Source organism: Dipodomys merriami, unplaced genomic scaffold (assembly GCF_024711535.1).
Source record: "Dipodomys merriami isolate MVZ:Mamm:240054 unplaced genomic scaffold, mDipMer1.0.p SCAF_11, whole genome shotgun sequence".
NCBI lineage: Eukaryota > Metazoa > Chordata > Mammalia > Rodentia > Heteromyidae > Dipodomys > Dipodomys merriami.
The window spans coordinates 42,652,049-42,662,175 of record NW_027202382.1 but is presented as its reverse complement, the minus strand read 5'-3'; the positions used below and the strand labels follow the sequence as shown (position 1 = coordinate 42,662,175).

At 54.6% G+C, this 10,127-nt stretch overlaps 2 protein-coding genes and 1 long non-coding RNA gene across 6 annotated transcripts in view; 2 read left to right on the top strand and 1 right to left on the bottom strand.

Moving 5' to 3' along the window:
- Positions 1 to 36: 36 nt before the first annotated feature.
- Positions 37 to 10,127, top strand: part of Ptrh1 (peptidyl-tRNA hydrolase 1 homolog) — a 59,149-nt gene continuing 49,058 nt past the window's right edge. The window contains exons 1-5 of one of the 3 annotated variants that reach the window (XM_070014212.1): positions 37 to 311; positions 637 to 859; positions 1,087 to 1,186; positions 1,353 to 1,398; positions 1,496 to 7,344. In XM_070014212.1, the coding sequence (XP_069870313.1) occupies positions 174 to 311; positions 637 to 859; positions 1,087 to 1,186; positions 1,353 to 1,398; positions 1,496 to 1,678 (690 nt within the window). In that variant the 5' untranslated portion in view covers positions 37 to 173 and the 3' untranslated portion in view covers positions 1,679 to 7,344. Of the gene's footprint in view, positions 312 to 615; positions 860 to 1,086; positions 1,187 to 1,352; positions 1,399 to 1,495; positions 7,345 to 10,127 lie in introns of those variants that run through there. The other 2 variants (XM_070014205.1, XM_070014215.1) reach the window with 2 other exon arrangements.
- On the bottom strand, positions 1,858 to 9,098 carry Cfap157 (cilia and flagella associated protein 157). 2 transcript variants are annotated; one of them, XM_070014147.1, is made up of 9 exons: positions 8,906 to 9,098; positions 7,555 to 7,826; positions 6,175 to 6,328; positions 5,478 to 5,745; positions 5,032 to 5,162; positions 4,668 to 4,818; positions 3,568 to 3,806; positions 2,244 to 2,430; positions 1,858 to 1,944 (listed from the first exon to the last, which is right to left on the bottom strand). In XM_070014147.1, the coding sequence occupies exons 1-9, from the start codon at positions 9,073 to 9,075 to the stop codon at positions 1,894 to 1,896; spliced, it is 1,623 nt and encodes a 540-aa protein (XP_069870248.1). In that variant the 5' UTR covers positions 9,076 to 9,098; the 3' UTR covers positions 1,858 to 1,893. The 2 variants fall into 2 exon arrangements, with proteins under 2 accessions (XP_069870248.1, XP_069870239.1); XM_070014138.1 differs by lacking the exon at positions 1,858 to 1,944 and having other exon boundaries at positions 2,151 to 2,430.
- LOC138821790 (uncharacterized) lies at positions 3,726 to 7,402 on the top strand. The gene is made up of 2 exons (XR_011370217.1): positions 3,726 to 3,812; positions 4,641 to 7,402. It is a non-coding gene; the product is annotated as an uncharacterized lncRNA (long non-coding RNA).

Genomic DNA, 10,127 nt, shown 5'->3' with positions numbered 1-10,127 from the left:
CCGAGAACGAGGCGCAGGCCCCCAGGGGACACGCTGACGGTGGAATGCGCCGGAGCGGCCGGACACGTCACCTCCTTACGTCACTTCCGCCCCTCCGAAGCATGGCGTCCGCGAGACTCGGCCCGGATTGGATGTCTCCGCGACAGGTGGCGATGTAATTGGCTTCAGTCTGGATGACGTCAGGGGGCGGGGTCTGGGCTGTGAAGGGGGTAAACATGTCGCCGTCCGGTCTTTTGCGCGCGGAGCTGTGGCTGAGTCGAGCCATGAGCCGCCGAGTTTTGGAGCCTGGGTGGCCCACGAAGCGGTGGCTGGTGAGTGGGCTGTGGGCGACGACGTGGGGCCCCTAGCTCTAGTTCTGCCATTATCTTCCAAACCCCCCAGATTCCCTTTCTCGAGTTTTCTTACCTACAAAATGATCCCAAACTCGACTGCCTCCAAACTTGCCGGAGCTCGGCTCCTGCCTCTGGGCGCCGTGCGCGTCCCGACTTTGGGAGCTTCTGAGGGGTTTCCGGGCCCCTTTGAGTCCCTCCCCCAATCTGGCCCTGCTGTTCGTTTCTCTTCTGCTTTGGGTCCCGAGGGACGCGCGCTTTGGGATGATGTGTTGTCTGGCCTCAGTTTCCCTGGTGCGGCCGGCAGGTGGCTGGCCTAGGGAACCCGGGACTGCCCGGCACGCGGCACAGCGTCGGCATGGCGGTGCTGGGACAGCTGGCGCGGCGACTGGGAGTAGCGGACAGCTGGACGCGTGATCGGCGCTGCGTCGCCGACCTTGCCCTGGCCCCGCTCGGGGATGATGCCCAGTTGGTCCTTCTTCGTCCTCGGCGGCTCATGAACGCCAACGGGCGCAGCGTGGCCCAGGCTGGTGAGTTGAGGGCTGTAGGGGCGGACCGACAGGGAGGGTGTTGGGAGCAGAGAGGGGCCCCTGGCTGCAGCAAACGCCTCTTGAACTCCAACTGCTGCATGTCCCTGAGTACTTTGGGAGCTTTGCTTTCTTTATATGTGAAGTGGGGTTCATTGAAGTCCCTCATGGTGGGCAGCTCCCTTCAAGGCAGATAGGCAATAACCTGGACCATGTTTTCCTGTGCCAAGCCAAGCTGTTTGGACTGACTGCAGAGGAGGTATACCTGGTCCACGATGAACTGGACAAGCCCCTGGGGAAGCTGGCTCTGAAGCTGGGGGGCAGTGCCAGGTGAGGTTTGGGATGCTGGAATGCTGACCTTCCAGTTGGGGTGGAGTAGGGCAGCTGCCCTTCCTCCTCAGGAGGAGGCCATGCTGAGGGCAGCCTGGACAGGGTTGGTGGAGGCGGCTGACCTAGGGAGGCAACTGACTATTTATTCTTCCTCCATCCCTTGAAGGGGCCACAATGGAGTCCGATCCTGCATAAGCTGTCTCAACTCCAGTGTGAGTCTGCCCCTCTGTGCTGTACCGGGAGGGGCAGCCAACATGGGGCCCCAGCCATATCTCACCAAGCCCTCTGGTTCCCTCTGGCTCCCCACAGGCAATGCCAAGGCTGCGGGTGGGCATTGGGCGCCCAACGCACCAGAGTGCAGTACAGGACCATGTCTTGGGCTGCTTCTCTCCTGATGAACAGGAGCTCCTGCCTCCGTTGCTAGACAGGGCCACCGACCTGCTCCTGGAACACATCCGTGCTCGAAGCCAGAGGCCCTCATCAGGCCCCTGACACCAGGAGACTATGGCTGTCTGTCTAACCACAATGCCCACAAATCCAGCCACGACCACAGAACTGCCAAGCCCACCTGTGGTATCCACTTTTTATATAACTCCTCTTTGGGCTGTCTCCGGCCACTTGCAGATTCAAGAGGTGGCCAAAACAGTTCATTTCTAGGATAGAGGGCTGGTCTTCTCTCCACTTGCTGCTTGGGATGCAGGAAACATTTAAGAAAAACTAAGCTTTTTGAACTTTTTTAGAGAGGCAGGCATGCAAATCTGTAAGATTAAAGATGCCAGTGAATTCTGAGGTCTCCTGGGGATGGAGGGGGGAGGGGGAGTCTGACCCTTCCATAGCTAGGGGTGGGGAAAATTGGGTTCCAGCAAGCTCCCTTCCCAAGATGTATGTGAATGCCTTAGCCTACGGAGGGCCCTGTGTAGCATTCTGCAGTCCATATTGCAGATGGGGATGCTCAGAGGTCCCACTACAACCTTAAGGCCACCCCACTGTAGCCTGGTGGGATTACACTATGCACCCAGGGCTGGCTGCCACCTTGCTGTCCCTGGGGCCCTGGCACCTCAGTAGATCTGTTTGTCTTGAAGGTCCCCATGCGGGTGACATAGGAGAGCTGCCTGAGGTACTGGGGGTTGGGTGGAATGTGGGAGCGGCGAGGCACCAGGCCTAGGTCTCCTGGCTGGTAGGAGGTAATGCCAGACAGGTGCTGCATCAGAGACGTCATCTTGGGCGGCTGGTTGCTGGGACAGCTGTGGGAGAAGCGGGGTCATCACATCTACACATCTGTCTCCCGGAAGGGGGGCCAGGGTCATCTGGTTTTTGGGGTTTTTTTGGTCAGTCATGGGGCCTGAACTCTGGGCCTGGGCGCTGTTCCTCAGATCTTCAGCTCAAGGCTTGCGTTCTACCACTTCTGTGGTAAAAAGACACTTCTGGCTTTTTCTGCTTATGTGGTACTGAGGAATCGAACCCAGGGCCTCATGCATACAAGGCAAGTGCTCTACCACTGAGCCACCTTCCCAGCCCCTGAGTAGTTTGTTGGAGATAAGAATCTCAGATACTCTTCTGCCTGGGCTGGATTCAAACCATGATCCTCAGATCTCAGCCTCCTGAGTAGCTAGAATTACAGGCATGAGCCTGTATCCAGCAATTTCCTAGACTTTTTGGTTTTAGTTTTGCAGATAAGGTCTCCCAGGGTCAGCTTTGGCCCTGATTTTCCTTACCTCTGCCTCCTGTCACTGAGACCACAAGTGTGTGCCACCATGTCTGGCTTGGTTGTTTTTTGTGTTCTTCCTGGGTTTGAACTCAGGGCCTGGACACTGACTTTGAGCTTTTCTGCTCATGGCTTGCACTCTACCTCATTGAACCATAGCTCCACTTCTGTTTTTTAGATGATTAATTACACATAAGAGTCTCATAGACTTTCCTGCCCTGGTTGGCTTCAAACCTTGATTCTCAGATCTCAGTCCCTCAAGTAGCTAGAGGTGTGAGCTACTGTCACTTGGCTATGTGGCTTTTTTGTTTTTGGCCAGTCATGGGGCTTGAACTCTGGGCCTGGGTGCTGTTCCTCAGCTCTTCAGCTCAAGGCTAGCACTCTACCACTTGAGCCACAGCACCACTTCTGGTTTTCTGGTGGTTTATTGGAGATAAGAGTCTCATGGACTTTCCTACCTAGGCTGGCTTTGAACCATGATCCTCAGATCTCAGGTGGCTGTCTTGTGACTTGTTTTGAGCTAGATTCTCACTAACATTTTGTCAAGGCTGGCTTTGAGCCCTGGTCATACCACCTTACCTCTACACCTCCACAGTAGCTGAGATTACAGGTGTTAGTCCCCATGCCTAGCTTCCATGGCTGCCTTTCCTGAGGCCACACAGGACCACCTGCTCACCTCTTCTTGTAGGAAACACTGCTCTGGTTATTTCGGGCATAGCTGCTCCCGGGGTGGCTGCCCTGGGGCTGGCTGGCCCGGGATTGGATGCTCCGGGGTCGGCTGCTTTGCTTATACACAGACAGGTGGGGTCTCTGGAGCACCACACAGCTGAGCTGGGCTAATAGTTGCTGTAGCAGTTCTTTGCGCTGCATCTGGAGGATCACGCTGAAGTCACTGTCCTGGTCTTCTGCTTTCATCTGCCGGTAAGGATGATATCAGGCCTACAGTGGCCCCAGAACCCACCTATCTCCACATGGGAACCTCCAACCCCACTGCCCGTTTTCTCAGCATCTGTACCCTGGCTGAAGTGGGATACCCATTCTCCAATTGGAAAGTCTGCGGTCCGAAGCTTTCCAGAGCCTTGGAGAAGGAATTTGCCTTTTTGGAGATCTTTTTTTTTTTTGGTCAGTCTTGGGCTTGAACTCAGGGCCTGGGCACTGTCCCTGAGCATTTTTTTTTTTTTTTGGTCGGTCGTGGGGATTGAACTCTGGACTTGGGCGCTGTCCCTGCGCTCTTCAGCTCAAGGCAAGTGCTCTACCACTTGAGCTACAGCGCAACTTCCGGTGTTCTAGTGGTTTATTGGAGATAGGAGTCTCACAGTCTTTCCTGCCTGGGCTGGCTTTGAACCACGATCCTCAGATCTCAGCCTCCTGTGTAACTAGGATTATAGGCGTGAGCCACCGGTGCCCGGCTTCCCTGAGCATTTCTGCTCAAGGCAAGTGCTCTATTATTTTGAGCTACAGTGCCACTTCTGGTTTTCTGATGGTTAATTGGAGCTAAGAGTCTCATGGCTTTTCCTGCCTGAGCTGGCTTTGGAACTGAGATCCTCAGATCTTAGCCTCCTGAGTAGTTAGGGTCACAGGCATGAGCCACCAGCTTCAGGCTTTCTTGGCGATCTTGAAGGGATCTTACAACCCTGACTCAGCAAAGGAGTCTGGGCAAAGAAGAGCCTCTAAACTAGGCCCTGCTCAGCCTCTGCCTCCAGGTGGTGCTGTTCTTTGACAAGCAACTTCTGTCCTCGGTACTTCTAGCCCCTGGGCCTCCTGTTTCCTGTTCACCTGCATAATGTCCTGTAAGAAGGAGGTTGCCTGGGACAGGACTAGCTCCAGATTGGCTCGGACCTTCTGCTCATCAGTCAGCTCCTGCTTTAGCTCCTCAATCTCGTCGTGCTGCTGTTCCACCTTCTGGGTCAGCTCCTCTATCTGGTTCCTGGTCCATGACAGGATGAATCAACTAGTGTACCTCCTCCCCAGGCTGGGACTGCCCTTACCTGAGCCCTCCTGGCCTCTCAGCCTATCAGACAGATATGAAGCCTCGAGGCCCCTCCAGGAGGGAAAGTCATAGGCCAGACTATGTGGTCAAAAAGATATGGGCCAAAACTGGCACTCTCCCGCCCTGTGACTCCGCTCCCCACAGGTGCACCTGAGCCCCTGGTTGTCTATCTGCAGCTGCAGGAAGCTCTGCTCCAGGTGGCCCAGCATGAGGCGCAGCTGCTCGGCCTCCATCACGCCCTGTTGCTGTTCTCGGCATTTCTCAGCTAGCATGAGGATGATCTGCAGAAGATGGGCAGGTGGCCACACTGCAGTCCTGCTGTGGGGCCCCAGACCCTCCCTGCCCACCAGTTCGCAATACATGACCATGCTTGCCTCAGAGGTCAGCACACCTCTGGACAGCATGGGCAGGGATGGGCTCCATGTCATAATATGCAACAGGAAATCTAGTGCGGGGCCAGCACCTGGAGTTCCCACCGCAAGGCCTCGTCCCCTCCCCATGGCACCCTCCCTCGTTACTTAGCTTCAGCCTGGGGTCCATTCTGAGGGCCAGCAGGGCCCCAGGGTTCCCTCCTTTGTGTGATGGCAGACACACACCTTCTGATGGCTTTTGCTGTTCCTGGCCATGACCTTCTGGGTGCTCTCCAGCACCCCCACCTCATGGCACAGCTGGCCCTGGTGGTCCCGGAGCTGCTCGTTCTCATGCAGCAGCTGCACGCCTTGTTGGGACACCTTGGCCAGCTTCATGGTCACAGTGCTGTTCTCCAGGATGGCCCGCTTTGTTGTCTCCCACATCTGGTTTGTGGCCACCTTCCGAAAATCAGCAGCCACTAGGTTCACGCGCTGGATAATCTCCTTCCTCAGCCTGGTCAGGACCGTGGGAGTGGAAGGGGTAGAAGAATTCAAGTAGATGGGCAGAAATCCAAATGGCCCCTTTTTCTGTCGGGGTCCCTGGAGCACCCATGGCCATTAAACACCTCTAGGCCTGGGCAGGAGTATTTTCCCCCATAGACTCTAGGCCTTTGAAACTCCAGCCATGGCAATGTATCATCACCTAGCAAATGAACAGAACTGACATCACAAGAAGTCCAAGAGTTCTCTAAAGGCAGCCTGAGGCTTGGAGCTGACAGCTCACCTGGGTGGAAGAAGTAAACCCCAGCCAAGGTTCCACGGAGCAGGGGCTGGGAGGGGGTGGAGAGGGGGCGTGTCAACAATTTAGTCCAACCCCCAACCCAAAGCTGAGGATGGAAAGCTGGCATGGGTGTGGCCCCAGCAGGGCGTCAGGTCTGCCCACCTGTCCTTGTCCAGCACTGACTGCTTCTCCAGGTTGTAAATGTAGTCCTTGTAATCCGCTTCCTGCTTCTGCAGCTGGTCCTCCAGAGACTCGAACTTGATCATGAGCTCCTCTTTCTGCAGCCGGAATTCCTCTAGGGCTGCCAGCTTCCCCACTGCCCACCAGGGGGCACAGGCCTGATGAGAGGCCTGCCTTACGGGGCCTTGAGGGATGCCCCCAAGTGTCCCGTGGCATACAGGTCCTGCCCACCACTCTCATCTTCCTCTTGAGATGCCCTGCGGACTCCCTGCCACTAATTTTTTTTTTTTTTGGGTCCAGTCGTGGGGCCTGAACTCTGGGCCTGGGCGCTGTCCCTCAGCTCTTCAGCTCAAGGCTAGTGTTCTACCACTTGAGCCACAGTGCCACTTCCGGCTTTTTTTTCTGCTTATGTGGTGCTGAGGAATCAAACCCAGGGCCTCATGCATGCAAGGCAAGCGCTCTACCACTGAGCTACCTTCCCAGCCCCCTGCTATTAATCTTACAGAGCCTCATTCAGATTCCCACCTCCTCCAAAAAGCTTCCCTTGATTCTGTTCTCTTTTCACACGTTAACAGTGACAATGGCAGCTGAACTTGGATACCTCGGGGCCAGCCAGTCGAGCTGCCCTTTCACATACCACCCCCCCCGGAGTTATTATGTGTGTGCACACACATGTGTGCGTGCATGTATCTGTATGCCCACACCAGTATCAGGGCTTGAACTCAGCTTGCACTTTGACTTGCACTTTTGCTCAGATTTCTTACTTGTAGTTGGTGTTCTACTACTTTAGCCATCTGTCCAGGCTGGCATTTTTGGTGGTTGAGTTGGAATCCCCTGAACTTTTTTTTTTTCCTGGGCTGGCTTCAAACTGTGATCCTCTAGGTCTCAGCCTCCTGAGTTGCTAGAATTGTACATTTGGGCCACTGGCCCTCAGCTAGGACTATTTTTGTATCCGTTTGAGCCACAGCTCCACCTTTGGCTTTTTGGTGGTTTTTAGAAAAGAGTCTTATGGACTCCTGACCGGGCTGGCTTTGAACCGCTATCTTTAGATCTGAACTTTCTGAATAGCTAGGATTATAGGTATGAGCCACCAGCTCCCAGCAAGATTATTCCTTTTTAAATACTTCCTTGTAAAAAAAAAAAAAAAAGAAATACTTCCTTGTACAAACTGGGAGAGGTGTTGGGGGACAATTAAAATGATGTATTCAAAGAGGCACTCGCTTGCTCTTACTCTAAGCTGTGTTAGCCCCATTTCCCAGGTGAGAAAACTGAGAGACATACACATAATGGTGGGCTGGGGCTTGAGCCCTGCACCCTCACTAGCATGCACCCACAGGTCTGCCTGCCCAGTCCCCTCCTTACCTAGGACGATGTTCTCCGTGGTCAGTTGGTCCTTGGTCTCCTGGAACTCATGGCGCACCTGTGCTAGCTGGGCCTCAAATGCGTCTTTCTCCATCTCCTTGGCCAGCTGCAGGGTCTGCAGCTGCTCATTGAGGTCGGTGATCTCATCCACCCTCTGGTTGAGCGTGCGCTTGAGGAAGGCCACAATCTCTTTCTTGTTGTTAGCCAGTTGCTCAAACTCCTGGCGGAACAGTTTCTCCTGCACAGCCAGCTCATCCCACTTCCGCTGGTACCTGGGGTGGGGCCCAGGCGGAGGTCCAGGGTCCAGCCGGGCATCTGCAGCCGGACTTGCTCTCCCGACTCCTCCTCCCTCCGGCTCTGAATCTAGCCTCATTTTCAACTTTGTCTGCCCCCTGATTGGTGGTCTTGACCTCAGCCAACCCCTGTGCTCAGCCTTTTGTGCTTATTCCATCACCAGGACATAAGCCCCGTGGGGACTCGGCCTTTACTAGGTTCACATGGCAGGCCCCATGCACCTCATACATGGCGTGCATCTGTGAAGAAATGCTTATTCAGTGCTCACAGCCACCTGTGAGGGCATACGCAGAGGCTATGCCAATCATCCCCATTTCCTAGACAAATGGAAGCCACGAAGAAGTTTGTAGGTGGTGAAGCTAGAGCTTGAACTGGTCTGTTGGGAAAGATGAGACAGCCATAACGGGTGTGGGTGTCGCCAGCCAGCTCTGCGTCCCTTAATACTTCCAACCCCATCTTCACACCGCTGCCTTCGCTACCCTGCTCATCAACTGAGCCTGAGCCTTGTATTGCCTCCTTGAGACCCCTCCTGGCCCTGAGCCATATTTGTGGCCTTCTCTTTGGCTCCATCCTATGGGCGGGCTCTTGTCCTTTGGGACCTGGTGACAGAATCTCTGCCTGGTGGATCCTTGGCCTCCTTCACTTCTTCACTTCTCAGGGCGTGATGGGGCGGGGGGGGGGGCAAATAATAAACATCCAGTACCAGTCTGAACATTCTCCCCCCCCCCCCCGATGCATTCCATGTGGGGTTTCAGAGCACCATGTAACTAGCCTGGTACCAGTGGCTCATGGTTGAGCCATCGCAGATCTCAGCCATGGTGAGATCTGAGGATCATGATTCAAAACCAGCCCAAGACTCTTACTTCTTAACCACCCAAAGAGCAAGGAAGTTCTGGAACTCTGAGAGCTAAGAGGGGATGGGAAACCCACTTCTGCCAAGTGGGGTGGGGCGTGCCTGGACATCCCACTGCCTACAGGTCCAGAGCTCCCTGTTCAAGCCTACAAGGGCCGCCGACCCAGAAGCACCTCCCTGTGCATCCTCCCTGCTGCCACTCACTTGGCCAGCCTTTCCTCCAGATCCTGAATCTGGGCATGGTAGAACTCTCGAAGCTCCTCTATAGACGATGTCTCCTCAGCCTTCAGGCCGGCGATGATATCCTTTTTGTTCCCTTTCTTCTTCTTGGTCTCAAATTCCTTGCCTGTCTTGCTTGGCTTTTTGGGAGCCATGCTAGATGGCAACCACTAAACCAATGTCCTTTTAAAAGGCTAAATGGTTGCTAAGGAAGTGGGTCCTGTACATAGCAACAGCCTCAGGGAATGAGGTAAGGCTTAAAGGGCCCCTGTCTCACTGGCCTCCCCTTTTAAGGCAGACACCACCACCTGAGGCCTTGGGTGTCCCAGGCCAGGGCATCTCAGACCAGCATGCCTGGCTTTTGGGCCTAGTTCTGGGTTCCAGAGAGTTGTTTCCTTCCTCTAAATAGAAAGATATAAAAAATTAGAGGGCTGGGAATGTGGCTTAGTGATAGAGTGCTTGCCTAGTGTGCATGAAGTCCTGGGTTTGATTCCTTAGCACCACATAAACAGAAAAAGCTGGAAGTGACACTGTGGTTCAGGTGGTAGAGTGCTAGCCTTGGGCAAAAGAAGCTCAGGGACAGTGCCCAGGTCCTGAGTTCAAGCCCCAGGACTGGCAAAAAAAAATTAATTAGAATGGTCAGGGGCTGAGGGCATGACTCAAATGGTAGTGTGCCTGTGTAGTAATCTCTGAACCCTAGAACCAGAAGAAAAACAAACCTAGAATGGTCAGGGTCCCAGAAATCACCTGTTCCTTTGGGCCAATCAGAAAACAGAGGCCCAAAGAAGGCTCGGACCTCCTCTGGGAGTGTCTTCTGTGAGGCCATCGTGTTACTTTTTCCATGTCATTCTCTTGTTTTCACCCGGCACAGGGTAGGAGGCAGTCTGGTAAGAAAGGGCATTTCTGGGGCTGGAAAGGTGGCCCAGTGGTAGAGTGCTTGCTTTGCATGCATGAGGCCCTGGGTTTGATCCCTTAGCACCACATAAGCAGAAAAAGCCGGAAGTGGTGCTGTAGCTCCAGTGGTAGAGTGCTTGCCTTGAGCTGAAGAGCTGAGGGACAGTACTCAGGCCCAGAGCTCAGGTCCAGAACTGGGGTTCTGGGATGCCCTTTTGCAGAGGCCAGCATGATTTTCCACACCCTTGATGGAAGCTCTCCATTCGCCTGGTGCAGCAGCCTTGTGAGGAAGAGGCAGCCCTTATGGCCGGGC